A 17,538-nucleotide genomic window follows, 5' to 3' on the forward strand; every position below is an offset into this window, starting at 1 on the left:
AGCCTGTGTCCTGTGCAGCATGAGAGAATGTCCATCCCTCAACTAACCCCGCCATGAAAAGAAGGCAGAAATGGGTTAGGTTCCCCAAGCACAGGGAGGCCCAATGTTGTGATCCTTGCAGCCAACATAGAGATCTACAAGCTTTTTTGTGGGGGGCAGCTAAACTCAATGTTTCTTCTATGGCTGCAGGTCAACGATGTAGTTGCAGGCATCTACATGTGCTTGCAGCCAGGTCAGGCTTCCTGCTGGACCCGGAAGGTAGTGCTGAGGGCTCTAACCTTGATGATCCCATGCCGCCTGGAGGAAGTCATCCAAAGCTGCTTATCCTATTCCATACCCCTCAACAGGTAGGGCCCTACATCGCCTCACAAGCTCCACCTCTCCTCTGAGACTCCTCCCTATTTGCAACTTTCACTCTCGTGTTGCTGATTTCCCAGGCAGGCCAATGAGCTCTGGACAGCCATGGCTTCCAGCTCCAAGGTGGCTGTGCAAATCCTGCACCTCTTACTGAAGAATCTGCAGGTGAAGGACCTTTCTGGGGACAGAGAAGACAGCACAACCACGTCACTGGCGGTAGGTGACATCCCACCCGGAGTCACGGGTCCTAGTCTCTCTTCTGAACTGCGCTCTCTCTCTCTCTCTCTCTCTCCCTCTATTTCTCTGTCTCCCTGTCTCACCCCCCTCCTCTCCCTCCCTCCCTCTCCCTCTCCCTCGCTCTCTTGCTCACTCGCTTTCTCCCTTCCTCTCTCTCCCCCTCCCCTCCTCCCCCCCCTCTCTCTCTCTCTCTCTCACACACACACTCTCTCTCCCTCCCTCTCTCTTATTGCTTTTCTCATGGGGTAAAGGCAACAATTATTTTACCATTACCCTTTGTTCTGAACCCTGCCTAGACGCCATCTCAGTTGAGCTGGTAACTAAATCTCATCCTTAAAATACAATCAGCACATTTTACATTGCAGATGGTGCCGCTTGCATCTCGCTTAGATGGGCATGTGCAGGGGAGGCTCCAGGATCTGGCCAAAGGTGCCCTGGGTGGGTGGGGGTGTCCTCCAGGCCTTTTCTCCGAGCTCCATTAAGGGGCTCCCCTTACCCAGAGCAGAAAGTTGCCTGTCCCCTCCGCGATCTGCAGCCTGCCTGCCTTTTGCCCCTATCAAAGCTTCTCCAGGGCACAACAGTCTCCCTCCCTGCTACACAAAGTCCTGGTGATAATGAAGATCACTCGCACTTGTCCCCATTGGGATGACGGCCTTGCCTGGCCTCCAAGTCATGGCTCCCGGCAGCCGACCGTTATGTAGCGCTATGACTTGCAAGCTGGTGCAGCCAGGTGCAGCCAAGGGTTCATTGCCCTCCCCTTTCTGAAACCTTTTTAATGCTTTTTTTAAAAAAAGTTAAGAAATGCACAGGACTAGAACAAAGAGAGTGATAATAGTAACCTATAATATAACCATGTATTATATAACCTATATATTATGTAATTTGTACTATATAGTATATAACCATAACTTATAAAATAATAGGGTTTCCTGCCTGAGCAGGGGGCTGGACTAGAAGACCTTCAAGATCCCTTCCAACTCTGCTATTCTACTCCAAGGGTGTCAAACTCAAGGCCTAAGGGCTGGATCTGGCCCATATGGTGCTTAGATCTGGCCCGCAGGCTTGCCCTGGAAAGAGTGAAGGACTGGCCCGTGGTGCCTCTGCCAGAGAAAACGGAGCTCGGGAGGGCCATGCACAGCTCTCCCGAGCTCCGCTTTTGCTGGCAGAGGGTTGCAGGAGGCCATCGCAACTGAAAACGGAGCTCAGGAGCCCAATTTCGCTGGCAGAGCATTCAGGCCACCACAGGCGCCCCCAACACGAATGACGATGACCTGGTCATGCTCACCTTGGCCATGCCCTCCACCCCCCACTCCCAAGGTCAAACAGAACCCTGATGTGACCCTCAATGAAATCGAGTTTGACACCTCTGTTCTATTCTATTCTATTCTATTCTATTCTATTCTATTCTATTCTATTCTATTCTATTCTACTCTACTCTACTCTACTCTACTCTATTCTTCTATTCTATTCTACTCTACTCTAAACGCAAATAAAAAGCAGCAAAAAGGAGGAAACTATATATGCATATTAGAAATCCATTCAATATGGAACAAAAGTTTCTAAATCTGCATTAAAGGAAATAAATAATAGTACATTATTGTTACAAAATGTCATAGCATTTATACCAAAGGAGAATTTATTATCTCAATTTTTGGTTATAGATAAGATTGCTTTTTCAAAACTAAATAAATTATGCATCTCAGGAGTGCTATTATTTTTTACTTTTCTCAAAATAATTCTCTTAGAAGCCCTTTGGAATTGATACAAACGTAATTCCTCAAAAAGTCAAACCCAAAAGTTTTGGAACATAATTTAACATTAACATTAAAGGATTTCCCCATAAATCTATTATGTATAGATTGAGAACACTTCGTTTAAAAAAATATTTATTATAGCTTGAGTAGCAAAGAAAGCAAATATAGAAAAAACAACCAATGAAAACAGTAAACCAGGCATGATCGTAAGCAGCAGGTCTCCTGGCCTGGGAATCTGTGCCAAGGCCTCCTGGCCAGGGCTGCCACCTGCTATGCCAAGAGGCCAGAAGAAGTCCCAGATGACTCACCAGCTCTGACTGATCTCCCAGTTGGATTTACAGATGGCAGAACACAGAAAGCCCACTGCCATTCAGCTTTGCCAGGGTCGAGCCAAAGCCAATTCTTCCCCATCCAAGGCCAACATCTTCCTGGCACTGGAAACCACTCACGGTCCAAGTAAACCACTCACATATCTACTGAAAACACCTCTGAATCATAATTCTGTGTAGGGTGACTTCAAGATCAGGGTCCGCTAGACCAGACTAAGAAAGCGACACCAGGTAGATCAGGGCTATTTCTGCTGGGACAGCTACGGCAACAGATTCCTGTCACTTCAACTGTGCTTGCCCCCCACACACCCACACACCTGGCTCTTACTTTATCTTTGGATGAATCGGGTGGAGCAGTGGTGAAATCCATTTACCTTCGCTACTGGTTCAGGAACAGGAGTGCGCTACGCACGTGCGTACCTTCTGCACATGCGCAGAGGGTAAAAAACGGGACCTAATGACGTCCTGATGGGTGGGCGGAGCCTCCCACGGCTGGCACTACCGTTTTGCACAAGCTGGATAGATCTGGCCAGATTTCACCACTGGGGTGGGGCCTGTCAGAGACATTTCCTCAAGTTTCATCAAGGTGCAAGACCCTCTGATCTTGATATAGGCAGACCTTGACTTACAACTATTCATTTAGTGACAGTTCGAAGTTACAACGGCACAGAAAAAAAATGACATGACTTTTTCATACTTACAACCATTGCTGCATCCCCCTGGTCACGTGATCAAAATGTGGACACTTGGCAACTAGCATGTATTTATGACAGTTGCAGTGTTCCAGGGTCATGTGAACGCCTCTTGCAACCTTCTGACAAGCAAAGTCATTGGCGAAGCCAGATTCACTTTAACAACCATGATTCAATTAACCATCTCTTCCCGATTACATAAACCATACCCACTAGAGCCAGAGATATTAGGGTCCCCTCTCTCTTTTCTTTTTGTTCAAAAAGTTTTTTTTATTTTTTTTTCCAAACATACAAATTACATCTTTTCAGAACAGAGCTTTGATCCGGTCATCAATTTGTTCAATTTTTTGTCATCTTTAACCAAATTTTATCTATTCTATTTTGCCATAACACTTATTTCTTAATCTTAAATCACATATCCAACTAATACCATTTTTAAAAAAAATTAACACATATTTACTAATTCAAACAGTTACCCTTCTATTAACCCACCTTAAATCTTAATTCAAGTAATAACTCATAATACAGTTCAATACAGTTCAAACATATTCATATTTCATAATGCAGATTAAATCTTTATTCCATAATTACTTTATCAAATTTAAATCTTATCTTTAATCTTAAAAATATAGCAATTTAACATTTAAACATAGTTCTTAATTCAAATAATGCTATTTAATGCAATTTCCCAATTATCCCAAATTCTACCTATTAAACCATATCATTTATATAACACCAATTAAGTAATTTTTGTTTAAAAATCATAATCATATATTGTTTCAATTTTGTTTTCTTTTTTACTTAAGTAAAGAATATTCAAATTATTACAATTGTTATACATATTTAAGCAATATCCCAATTATTGTAGCTCAATTTTCTAATTTAACCTTTCCTTTTATACTTCCATTGTTAATCCCAGTGTACTCATCTTTATTCCATTGTTAAACCCAGTGTAATCTTTATTTCTTTCACTGCTAATCCCAGTGTAATCATCTTTATTTTTCTCACTGTTAATCCCAGTGTAATCATCTTTGTTCCACTGTTAATCCCAGTGCAATTATCTTTATTTTTCTCTTAATCCCAGCATAATCATCTTTCACTTTTATATATATATTATTAAAAGTATTCAAATTATAACAATTGTTATAGGTATTTAAACAATATCCCAATTATTATACCATCAATTTTCTCAAGTAGTACCTTCTAACATCTTAATAAAAAATTGGTTCATTATGTCCATTGCTATATTTTCTTTTAGTATAGTCTAATTTACATATATTTTAGCTTCAATCTCTATTTCATTTCTAAATGTCTGTAACATATTTCTTCTCATATTTATTAATCTCAGTATAGTCATTTTATAAATCCAAGTCCTGGACTTTTTAATTTCCTCAATATTTTCCAACCTTTTATTCTTTTAACATTCACTATTAACTCCCATGTAATCATCATATTATTATTAATCTCAATATAATCATCATTATGATATTGTTAATCTCAATATAATCTCTAGAGACCTCCTTTTTATTATTGCTATTCACCTGTTCAATTATTTATTCATATTTATCACAATGTCTTTATCTTCTTTATTTTCCACTTCTATGTCTTATTTCTCCATCTTCATTTTCTTGTCCACTCATGTATACTCCATTTCAATTTTTATATCGACTTTTTGTCCTTTATGCCACATTATAGTTATTGCTCTTATTTCCATTCTCCAAGTCAAATAATTATTCCAATTATACAAGTTCCATTGTGTTCCCTTCTATTCCTTTTTTTATTCCTCCAAAAGTCAAACCTCTTGTAGACAAGAAAATCCTCCTCCACAAATTCTCACGGTTGTTATCTGTGAAGTCCACAATTTTGCAAAACAAAGAACCAAGTTGCAAAATTCCTTTTTACTCCAGATGGTGTCTCTCTACAATCCACAATTTCCAATTGCTTAACAAGTATCCATTTTGTTGCAATTACATCATGATCTTACTTAGCTTCTCTTTTTCTTTTTCAGTTTAAAAATATTAAATCACATTTAAAGTCCAGTCCAAATTTAAGTAGCTCTTCTCACTTCTTTTTTCCTTTTTTTCCCTTTTAATTATATATCACTTTTTTTTTCTTTTTAAAGCTTATTATCCATTCTTTTTGTTTTTCTTGCAGTTTAAAAAAAGGGGGGGAAGGATCTCTTTATTTCTTTCCAATCCTTTGATCATATCTAATTATTTAAGTTTCCAAATAGTTTATTCAAAAGTCAATTTTCAATTGGGTTTTTATATCTTCAAAGTTACATTTCAAAATGTTCTTTGCCTCTATCTTTCTTAGCCGCTATTACATATTAAGGATCTTATAATTGTAAGATGTTTCTCTTGTTGTTATTCAAGCCTGAGTTGGTTGTCACTCACCCAGCTTCAAAAAAACTCCGTTCCATTTCTTTCTTCTCTCCAGCTCTACACTTAGTCCGGTTGTCCCAGCTTTGTGGCAGCCACCATGGCTGCCGCCCCCCGCCACCGCCTCACAGAGAGTTCCCTCTGACCTCCGAGGAACTTGCCTTTTCCTCTCGGTCATCCGAGGCACCTCTCTTTCTTCCCTATCCCTACAGGACAGTTCCAGTCCGAAGACCCATCGGCAGCGGTTCGTCAGCCGGGGTTTTTGCGGCGCTCATCCGAGCCTGCTACTTCCCCGACTGTCTCGCCACGACGCCAACCGGAAATCTCCTCACCTCTCTTACTGGGGTCCATCTAGTGCAGTGGTTCTCAACCTTTCTAATGCCGCGACCCTTTAATACAGTTCCTCATGTTGTGGTGACCCCCAACCAAGGGTGGGTTCTAAATTTTTTTACTACCGGTTCTGTGGGCATGGCTTATTTTGTGGGTGTGGCTTGGAGGTCATGTGACTGGGTGGGCATGGCTAGCTGGTCATGTGACCGGGTGGCCATGGCTATATGTATAGGGACTACTCAGAGGGCTGAAAAAAGTCATTTCTGACAGGTCCTCGCACTTTTGACTGGTCTTCACACTTATGACCATCCTCACATTTATGCCTGTGCAGCATTCTTAACAACCATGTCACTCATTTCACAACTGCTTCTCTTCAACATGGTATAAGATAGGGCAAAAAACGTAAAATGTGAGGACAGTCGTAAATTCGAGGACTGGTCAAAAGTGCGAGGACCAGTCAAAAATAACTTTTTCAGCCCTCTGAGTAGTCCATATGCATAAAAGGATACAGCAATAGAGAGGGATGAAGGAAGGGAAGGGAAATTAGAGTAGGAGTGAAGGTAAGAGAGGGAGGAAGAGAGGAGGAGAAAGAGAAAGAGAAAGAAAGAGGAAGTAGGGAGAAGAAGAAGAGGGGGGGAAGAGAAAGTAAGAAAGAAAGAAAAGACAGAGGTGGTAGGTTTGAGGAGAAAGATTGCTGTACAATAAAAAAGATGAAAGGGAAGAAAGCCAACCCCAAACAAATATTAAGATATTAAGATAAAGAATGAATGTTAAACTTTAAAGAATAAAAGAGAACAAATAGCAATAATTAGAAACACACATACAAACATACAACGTATTTTCTTTGAACAGAGTATTTGGCCGGTTCACAAATTTAAATAGTTGTAGGAGGTTAGCACCCACCCCTTTCCTAGAAGAATGAAATATTTTGGGAAATATTAAAAAGGCAGAATATTATATTTCCCTACCTGGATGAGAAATGGAGAAGCATATTTTACAAACAAAGCAGCTCCCACCTTCCTGCCCCCCACCCTTTGTTAATGGGCCAGAGGCAGAAAGTCAATCCTTTGTCAAAGGACATTTGCAACACAATAGCAACAGAAACTAACACAATGTGCCCCATCAAGCCATGTGATCCTGTCCACCATTAAACCAAGCAGTCTCCATGTTTCCAGTGTCTTTTTCCCCACTTGGAGCAGAACCCAGAAGGATATTTCTTCCAACACAGTATTTAGTCATTTCAATTAAATTTACAATTTCTATATTTCCTTTTTGCCATATTTATTCCTCATCTATTTTTTTAAAAAAACAATATTACCCTTCATCCTCATCTCTAATCTTAATCAAATTCAATTTTTCCCTTCTATTCTATATTATACCCCTTCGCATTGTCATCTATTTTTATATCTATCCTCACATTGGTTAATTATGTAATACAGTTGTTTAATACAAATTCAACATTTTAATATAAATCAATTAGTTATATAACTATATTTTTTGTATATTAATCAATATGAACATGAATATTCCAATTATTTCCATGCAATCCAATTTCTTACAAATCAATTAATTATATTTACCAATAATAATAAACCAAATAATTTCCCCCATATATTCCTCCAAACCACAACTTAACCATTTCTGCTTTCAACACAATATACAATTAATAGTATCTCAATTATTACAATTCCCTTGAACTCTCCTCTTTTGCCCTAAATTTCCCATTGTTTGCAGTTTTGTACCTACCTTTTTTGGTGAGGAAAAAGAAAAAGAAATCTCTCTGCCTCATTTTGTCACCTTGCAGCCTGCTTACTTTCAATTTCGCTTTTTTTTTTTTTATTGCAAAAGTTTTACAATTACATTTTCACTCCTTTTTCCCCCCCACCTCCCCCCCCAAACTTCCCAACCACCCTCACCCTCCCTAACCCTCCCCTCCCCCCAGACTTCCCTATAATATACTCATACACATAAAAAACCCTTAATATAACACTTATATATAAACTTGAACCCCTCCCTCCCCTGTATAATTTTTCTCTTTACCTCATTACATTAAAATATTTCTAATACATTATTTTCAAATAAAAGCTATTTGATACTTTCTAGTTTGATATTTGTTCTGAACATATTCTATCCACCTTTTCCATTCCCATTCATAAGTCTCTTGTGAACAATCTTTTAAATATGCTGAAATCTTCGCCATCTCTGCAAAACTGGCCATCTTCAAAGTCCATTCCTCGATAGTGGGCAAAGCTTCATTCTTCCAGTATTTACCTATCAACAATCTTGCTGCTGTTATCATATACAATATCAATTTTGTTTCACCCAATGTAAAACCCTTAATTATACCCAATAAAAACAATTGTGGAGAGAATTGAATTTTTTTCTTCAAAACATTCTGCATGACCCACCAAATTTTTATCCAAAAAGCCTTAACTTTCCTACAGGTCCACCAAACATGATAATATGTAGCATCCAAACATTCACATCTCCAACATTTTGGCTGAACATTGGGGTACATACATGACAACTTTTTGGGATCTAAATGCCATCTATAAAACATTTTATAGAAATTTTCCCTCAGGTTCTGCGACTGTGTAAATTTAACATTCTGAACCCAAATTTTTTCCCATGTTTCCAACATCACTGGTTCTTCAAAATTTTGTGCCCACTTAATCATACAATCTTTAACTAATTCAGTTTCTGAGTCCCTTTCTAGCAAAACATTATAAAGCCTCTTGATATGCATTGGACCTTTCTCTCTTATATGTCTAACCAATTCTTCCTCGTGCAACATAATACCAGTTTTTTGGTCCTCTTTCCATCTCAATTGTAATTGATTATATTGTAACCAAGTTAAATTAATCCCTTCGTCCAACAGTGTCTGCAATGTCTTCAGCTGCCATCTGCCCGCATCTGTAAAAAGAACCTCTTTGTATAAAAACCCCCCGAGTGACATTATATTTGTATTCCACAAAGTATGACCAAGATCCAGCCATAATGGTATTTTATAATCCCATTTGAGTCGGTGCTTCTTCCAAACTCTCATCAAAGAGTCTCTAAGTATATGACTTTTAAATACTTTATCAACTTTGTCATCATAAAATAAGTAAGCATGCCATCCAAATTCAAGATCAAAACTTTCTGCATTCAATATTCCAACCTTTTTACTTCCAAACCAATCACTTGTTAAAGTTAAAGCTGCTGCATCATAATATAGCTGTAGGTTTGGAAGTTTAAGACCTCCTCTTTCTGGAACATCTTGCATAATTTTCAATTTCACTCTCGGCTTCTTCTCGTTCCAGACGAACTTATTCACTCCAGTTTGCCAAACTTTCAATTGTTTATCACTTTTAAGCACCGGAATCATTTGAAACAAAAAAAGAAATCTTGGCAAAATATTCATCTTAACTGCTGCTATTCTTCCAAGTAGAGACAGCTGCAGTTTTTTCCAAGTCTCCATATCTTTCTGCACCTCTCGCCACAACACCTCATAGTTATTTTGAAACAATTTCATGTTTGATTCTGCAACCTGAACTCCTAGATATTTTACCTTAGGTACAGTCTCAAAACCTGCCCTCCTTTCAAGCTCATGTTTACGATCTTGTGTCATGTTTTTAGCTATCATTTTAGTCTTTTTTGGATTCAGTCTAAAACCTGAAACTTTACCATAGTCTTGTATAATGTCCTTCATCAAGATTATTGATTCCATTGGTTGTGATAGGGTAACAACCAGATCATCTGCAAATGCCTTTATTCTGTAATCCTCTTGCCTAATCTTTATACCTTTCAAGGTATTAGAGTCCCGTATTGTATTTAGCAAGACTTCTAGTGTTAAAATAAATAAAAGTGGGGACAACGGACATCCCTGTCTTGTTCCTTTTTCAATTTTAAACTCTGTTGTCAGACTTCCATTAATAATGATCTGTGCCTTTTGCTCTTGATAAATTGCTGAAATCGCCTGTATAAATTGATCCCCAAAGTCCATCTTTTTTAAAGTCTTTAGTAGAAAATTCCAATCCACTCTATCCAAGGCCTTCTCTGCGTCCAAAAAGACCAGCACTGCAGGAATCTGTTTATTCTTCTCAAGATATTCCAATAAATCTATTACTTGCCTTACATTGTCCTTCATGTATCTGCCCTCGATGAATCCCGCTTGATCATCATGAATCACCTTTTGGATTACTGGCATCAACCTGTTGGCTAGTACTTTCGCAAAGATTTTATAATCTGTATTCAAAAGAGATATTGGTCTATAGTTCTCTGGTTTTTTAGGACCGATTTGTTCTTTTGGTATCAAAGATATGTAAGCTGTTGTCCATGATGGGGGTATTTTACCCCCTTGCTGAATATTGCAAAATAAATCTCTAAGTTGTTCCACCATTTCAGCTTGCAAAGTTTTGTAATACACTGCGGTCAAACCATCCGTGCCAGGAGCTTTGGCTGTTTTTAACTGTTTAATTGCTACTATTATCTCCTCCTCTGTTATAGGATAATTCATTCTTTCCTTTTGTTGATCAGTAATTTTTGTAACTCTTTTATCGTTTAAATATTTTTCTATAAGTCCATTCTGCACCTCCTCTTTGGCATATAATTTGGTATAATAGTCCACAAAAGCTTCTTTAATTAATTTTTGTTGAAAGATTTCTTTCCCTCCAATATCAATACTATCAATAGTCCGTATACTTTGTTTTTTCCTCAGTGTGTAAGCCAACCATCTGCCCGGTTTATTAGCGTTACAAAATGTGTTATGCTTCGCATATTGTAAATTTGTTGCAACTTGTTCCGCCATAAGCATTTGAAATTGGTCTTTCAAAAGTTTTATAGCACTACGTATTCTTTCATCTGTTGGATTTTTAATAAGTAACCGTTCTTTATTCTTTATTTCTATTTCCAGTTCAGATCTTTTCTTTTGTCGGAACAGTCTATGTTTAGAGTTCATGTAGATAAGTACCCCTCTCATATAAGCTTTACTTGCGTCCCACACAATTTCAATTGGGGTACCTTTATTCAAATTTATTTCAAAAAATTCTTTCAAATGCTTTTTAAGTTCTGTTGTATTTTTTTCATATCTAAACAAATTCTCATTTAATCTCCAAGAACGTCTCTCAACCTTATCCATCTCAATTTCTATCCATACTGGGCTATGGTCAGTCAAAGTTCTTGGGAAAATCTTTGTTCTTTTTGTCTTAACAAGTAAATCATCTGTCAACAAAATAAAGTCAATCCTAGAGAAGGATCTGTGTCTGTCAGAAAAAAAAGTGTAGTCCAATTCTTTTGAATTATGTATTCTCCAAAAATCTTTTAATTCCATATCTTCTTTCATGTCAAAAAAGGTCTGTGGTAATCTGATCCTAGACTTTGCCAAACTCTTTTTATCTAATTTAGAATCGATTACTCCATTCCAGTCTCCCATAATTAAAATAGATCTGTAATCCCGTTGCAATATTTTAGTATGTAACATCTTATAGAAATAGTCCTGTTGTTGATTGGGAGCATAGATTCCAATCAGAAGAATTTGGCCATTTGCTGTAAGCAATTCAATTGCTACAAACCTACCATCTTCATCTGCTTCTATAACTTTAGCTGTTAACTTTTTATTTACATAAATAACCACACCATTCTTTTTTTGCGAAGTTGAAGATATAAAATGTGTTCCTAGTTTGGAGTTTATCAAATATTTTTGATCTTGAGTTGTGATATGTGTTTCTTGTAAACAAATTATATCATTATTAAATTGTTTCAAATATGTAAATAATTTCTTCCTTTTCTGTGCTGAATTCAACCCATTAACATTCCAAGATAAACACTTAAACATCATCTCCCTCTTTCTGGAGCAAAGAGAAAAATAATTGAAGGTCATCCGAAAGCTTCGATCTCGCTCCCCCCATGGCTCCAATCTCTTGTGCAGTACTCTTAACTGCCTCCTTGTCTTGTCTTTCCTGTTGTTGTTGTTGCTTTTGTTTAAGTAACTTAGATTGAGCTCGAGTTATACGTTGATCCTTAACTTCAATCATCCGAACCGGGTCCAAGATTGGAGAAGATTCCAGCAAAGGCTCATCCAGAAAACCTCCTTCTGCACCTTGCATTTCCTCTAATTCCTGCTTAGACTGTTCTTGCAATTCTCGTTGCGGTTGCTTCTCATCACTCCCTTTAATCTCCAAAACTGTAGATGTACGTGGAGATGGTGTTCTTTCCTTAAGAATAGTAGTATAGAAGTGCTGTGCCTTCTCCACGGTATTCAAACGATATCTTTCTCCCTTATATCTGAAAATTATACCAACTGGTGCGTCCCACCGGAAAGGTATCTGTAAATTTTGCAATTCCTTAACAAGAAAACCAAATTCTTTTCTAGCTTTCAGCATTTTAGGAGGTAATTCTTTATAAATTCCAATTCGTGAGCCCCCCACTTGCACAGAAGTGTAAAAGGATTTTTGCAGGATATCGTTTCTTATTTCTCTATCTGTAAAATATATGACCACATCTCTAGGTAATTGTCTTTGTCTGGCCACCCAGGAATTCACTCTGTAAATTTTGTCTATTTTGTGAAAAACCACATCAGGATTAACTTGTATAATCTTGGCCAGGGCCTCAGAACAAACTTGTCTCAAATCCTGTCTTTCCTCCTCTCGAATTCCTCGAAGCCGTATAGCAAACTCCATTGCCCTGAATTGTATCATGACAATCTCGTTTTCAACTCTTTGCATTTTATTGTCAACATCAGCAATTTTATAATCGTCTTTCATCTTAACATTAACTTCTGATTTAAGTTCTTCAACTTTAAAATCAACTTTCCCAATAAATTCTGCCAGGCCAGATGCCACTTCTGATATTTTTTTGGTCACCTTGTTTTGGTTCTGTTTCACCATATCTTTAACTTCATTAATTTCCTGCATAAATTCCTGATGTGATTTTTGAAGTTTATCATCTATCTCCTGTTGGGATTTTTGAAATTTATCATCCAAAGTTTTAGAAATAAATTCTTTTAAATCTCCCACATCAAATTCTTTTTTCTGAGTCTGTAGCTGTTGAGCAGGGGGAAGCTGCGTTTCATGTTTGTGTGTGGGGGATCCCCCCCCTGTTGCCTTCCCTTCCTGCTTCTTTGAAGCCATCCTGCCACGTGATCTAGTTTTTCTAGGGAAGTTCCTTTTCCTTTCCCTCCTGCACAAAGACTTCTAAAAAAGTCCCCCAGATTTGATCAGATAAAAGCTGAAGTAAAGCAAAGTCAAGTATTGAAAAGGGAGAAATTTTCCACTTGTTTCTCTTATTACAAACAAGGCAACTTTGTAGCAACTTGGAAACTTTGTAACAAAGCAAGATAACTTCACCAATCCACACTCGCTGGCTCGTTAACTCTAAGGCTGAGCGCCATGTTTTTTCAAAGCACTTTCACTCATTCGCATTTTTCTCAGATTAAAAAGTCAACAAAGCGCTAATACTTGCGTTTCCAAGTTTCAGAATTCAGGTAGTTTCGCTGTTTATTAAGGCTGGTTCTTTTCGCTTTGAGTTTCCTGCAGCCGGCTTGTTCTGCAAAAGCAGAATCGTCCCACGTCGCCCGGAGTTTCAGCAGGTTGGGAGGGAGCCGCGCCTGTTCTCTCCCCAGAAACTTCCCTGGGGGGTTACAGGGGCTCGACCTGTGCCCTGCGATCTCTACTTCATCAATCCTGTGGATTTTGAAGTTTTCGAGCCGCTTCTTCGTCGCGAAGCGGCTCTACAGGCGGCGGGGCTGGCGGAGCTTCAAAAGGCACCGCCGTCACCGAAGACAGGGAAACCGGAAGTCTCAATTTCGCTTTTTCAGCATAGCTAGGGGGAAAAAAATCTGCTCCAGGAATTTACCTCTTTGCAGCTAGCTCTTTGAAGCCCAGCGGCAAGAATTTAAAGTTTTTTTTCCCTCTAGCCATCAGCTGGGACTCCGGAGGCAGCAATAGATTGGGAGTGGGCGGGGTAAGCGAACGGCGACCGGGCGATCCAACAGAGGCAGAGGGTGAGGGTGAGTGAAGGCGTGGGGGGGGGCGAGAGAGGGCTTTGGCGACCCCTGTGAAATGGCCGTTCAACCCCCAAAGGGGTCGCAACCCCCAGGTTGAGAACCGCTGATCTAGTGGGACCTAGAAGAAGGGCCACTCCGTGGTGGCTCCCTCCCTGTGGAACATCACCCCTGCAGAGATTAGACTGGCTCCCACTTTGACACTTTCAAAAGGCCCTGAAGACCTGGCTCTAATAACGGGACTGGGGAATCCAGAGCAGGATGGAGCCCATCCAGTGGTTCATTTGAATGCTTGCTGTTTTTATTCTTTTTATATTGGGTTCTTTATTGTTTTTAAAACAACCATAGTCACCGAGAGCGAATGGGCAGCCATGTAACTCTTCTAAATAAATAACAACTGCGGTGAGGAAGGGCGTAAAATGGGGGGCAAATTTTACTTAACAACTGTCTTGCTTAGCAACAGAAATGTTGGCATCAATTCTGGTCGTAAGTCAAGGACCAGCTGTAATGGCCTTCCCCATGTCCCTCGGGGGAGGGGGGGCAAGGATAAAAAGGAGTCGCTGCCCAGGAGCCTCCTTCTCTGAGGGTGGCATCTCCCTGTACTCCCTGCCAGGCCATGAATGTCATCTACGAGACCTTCCACATCCCCGGCTATCGGGCAGCCCTGGGCGAGATGCACCTTCAGCTCTTCATACCTCTGCTGAAGCAGGTCCTTTACGTGATGCAGCTGGACTTGCCAGAGGCTTTGAAAACCAGGCAGGACCTCATTCTGAGGGAAAACCCCACAGCACTCACCTTCCAGAGGTACCAAAAGGAAGAGAGTCACACCTCTCAGCACCAGGTGACCCCTAACTCATCCCCCCTCCCCCAGACAGAGCAGGATCCACAAGGGCAGGTGGGGCTTTGACCTTCAGGACAGCATGCCATCTCCCTGCCCCCCAGAAACCTCCCTGCTGGGCCTAGTCATGGAAAACAAACCTAGGAAGCCCAGTTGCTTTTGAAAAACACCTTTGGCAGAATATAAAAAGCTAAAACTATGGATGGAAATTAATAATAACATCAGTACTAAAACATCTAACATTAGGGTCATTAGCCAATCCTAGTCCAAAAAGACAATTCAGGGAGTGCTGCAGCTAGGAATAAAAGTCAGGGCCAGCTTTGGCTCCTGCACTGAAGAAAGGCCAAGAAAAGAGCCGGTCTTCACCCTGCCAGCCAAAATGTCTGTGCTTGCAGCCCTGCCAGGTAGGACAGGATGTCAGATCCCCTTTTAAAAATATCTCACAGGTTGAAATGCATGGACAGCAATTAATTTGCACACACCAAACCTCCTCTGGCACCTTGGCTCTCCTCCAGAACCAGGGGAAATTCAGCACCCAGAGTCTGCACGAAAGCCAATTTCCAGTTCAGGACATTTGTTAAAGGCACCAGCAGACTGGAGTCAAAAAGGGTCCATGGCAAATAAAATTAAAGAAAAGGGAACCGTCCTGAGCCCCCTTGGGACCACAGGAAAAGTCCAACCAGCCAGATTCACAGAAGGGACCATGGAAAGTCTGGGCCCCTGTGCTGTTCTATTTGCCAAGGAAAGCCTCTCCTCAGCAGCCCCCTCCCCAGCCTTTTCAGGCCATCCTGAGATCAATCCCAACTATGGGCTTCCCCTAACCCTAACCTGAGAGAGAGGGAGGGAGGGAGGGAGAGAGGGAGAGAGAGGGGGGGGCAGTGCCAGTGACAACTGTTTCCCATCTGCAGCACTTCGGTGGAGATTGTGAAGAGTCTCTTCTCTGTAGCCGGGGACTGGGCAGTCTATGCCTGCATCGAGTTCCAGCAAGGCTGGGTGGTGCTCAGCAACCCCCAGCACTTTTTGCAGGGCACACGTCTGCTGGCGCGGTAAGAAGCCTGGCCGTAAGTGCCCCCCATCCCCGAGGAAGGCTGAGTCCTGCAGTGCCCCCCCCCTCCTGCTGCTTCCCTTCCTCCATCCAGGGGTCCTCCCTCTCTCCCAGGCACACTGCCTCAGGGCTCAGATCCCTTCTCCAGGAATTGGGGGTGAGGAGTGTTCCTTTCTCTGTGCAGCAATCCCCCCTGGGCCAGAGTGGGGCAAAGGATCCGTTTTAATCAGCCCAACGTGGAAGAGCGAGCCAAGTTGGATGGCACCTTTTTCCCGTCCTTCCAAGCAACTGGGAAGCTGGTGGGGAATAGGCTATGTGGGGCTCTTCTTGGGCTCCTCCTGGTTCCCCTGCCACAACAGGACAATCTTCATAGCTCTCTCCCTCTCCCCCTAAGGGAGAAGCATCGAGCAAAGCCCTCTGGTGCCAGATGAAGCTCTCAAGGGTGCTTTGCCCCTGAAAGGGGGGTGGGAAAGTGAGGGGGGGAGCCAGGCAGTTCTCTCAGCTGCCCCCTAGTGGCCTCTGCCTCTCACAACACGGTCATCGCGCCTCTGACTCTGCTGTCCCATCACGTAGGGCCATGACTGAGTGCAACAGTGCCCAGATCCCGGGAATCTTTGGGGAGGCTGCTCTCATTCTCAGCAGTGAGGAGGATGAGCTGAAGAAGGTGACGGCCTTGGCACTCGTGATCGAGGTGAGGACTTGCCTCAGAGGGGTGGGGTCTCGTCCTCAAGCCACCAAGCAAGGCGGAGCTTTGTGGATGCTGCTGCCTCCAGCCAAGCTTGTTCACACACATGGGGGGGGGAGACGACACGCACACACACACAGGGACACACACACAGACACATGTCCTCCCATATCCTGGAGCCTGTTCATGACCTTTAGCCTTTCTAAAGGTCCTCTAGCACAATCATCTGCTAATAAAGAAAAGGTTCTTTTGCCTCCTCAGTTTCTCAAGAGTTCCTCCGCCATCAAGATGATGAACAGATTCAGCCTCCGGGAGCACCTGGAGGAGGGTCTGGCAGCACCCAATCCAGCAGTGCAAGACCTCTGCCTGAAAGGGCTGAACAGCTTCGTTTTCCAGCAAGGGAAGGTAAGAACTGCCCGGAGAAATTGCCCCTCTGTGATTCCTGCCCTGCTCAGGTCAAACACCAGGCGCCACAGATCAGAGTTCAAGATGGATTGGCACAAGAGGGTTGAGGGTGATCCAGGCCAGGTGCAACCCCCTTTATAGTCAGGTATTAACTTTGCACATGTCTAGTTCTAAAATCCTCAAGTTTTACTTTTCCTGCTAGGCAGAGTCTGGCTCCTAGAGTGTCGTGGTTTCTTCTCATTCCTTTCTTACTGCCCAGGTGACCCTCTCACTTGTGCATTAACCTCCCTTCTAAAATGGCATTAAAAGCTTTCTGATAATTTACTTCCCAAGAAATTCCCTTTAAAGGCACCTCTTTCACCTACGTTTATCTGCTTAATTTCCTGAATCTTCATGTGCTTAAGCACAGCGAGCTCAACAGTGCAGTTAAACTTGGAACATACAATAGATAAATCATCTAGAGTCCTAGACATTGAAAGCGACAAAATCTTTTTTAAAAAAAAG

At 41.3% G+C, this 17,538-nt stretch overlaps 1 protein-coding gene across 3 annotated transcripts in view; it reads left to right on the top strand.

Moving 5' to 3' along the window:
• The window catches only part of LOC117670691 (maestro heat-like repeat family member 5), a 67,719-nt gene that overhangs the window by 33,093 nt on the left and 17,088 nt on the right, over positions 1–17,538 (top strand). For all 3 annotated transcript variants that reach the window (XR_015729278.1, XM_034426034.2, XM_087875382.1), the window contains exons 19-24: positions 190–347; positions 438–573; positions 14,675–14,865; positions 15,808–15,945; positions 16,518–16,635; positions 16,891–17,034. Coding sequence is in view for 2 of the 3 variants with exons in the window: in XM_034426034.2 (XP_034281925.1) it covers positions 190–347; positions 438–573; positions 14,675–14,865; positions 15,808–15,945; positions 16,518–16,635; positions 16,891–17,034 (885 nt within the window). In the remaining variant the exon portion in view is untranslated. The remainder of the gene's footprint in view (positions 1–189; positions 348–437; positions 574–14,674; positions 14,866–15,807; positions 15,946–16,517; positions 16,636–16,890; positions 17,035–17,538) is intronic.

The sequence above is a fragment of the Pantherophis guttatus genome, chromosome 8, assembly GCF_059756535.1.
Source record: "Pantherophis guttatus breed Tessera chromosome 8, ASM5975653v1, whole genome shotgun sequence".
Taxonomy (NCBI): Eukaryota; Metazoa; Chordata; class Lepidosauria; order Squamata; family Colubridae; genus Pantherophis; species Pantherophis guttatus.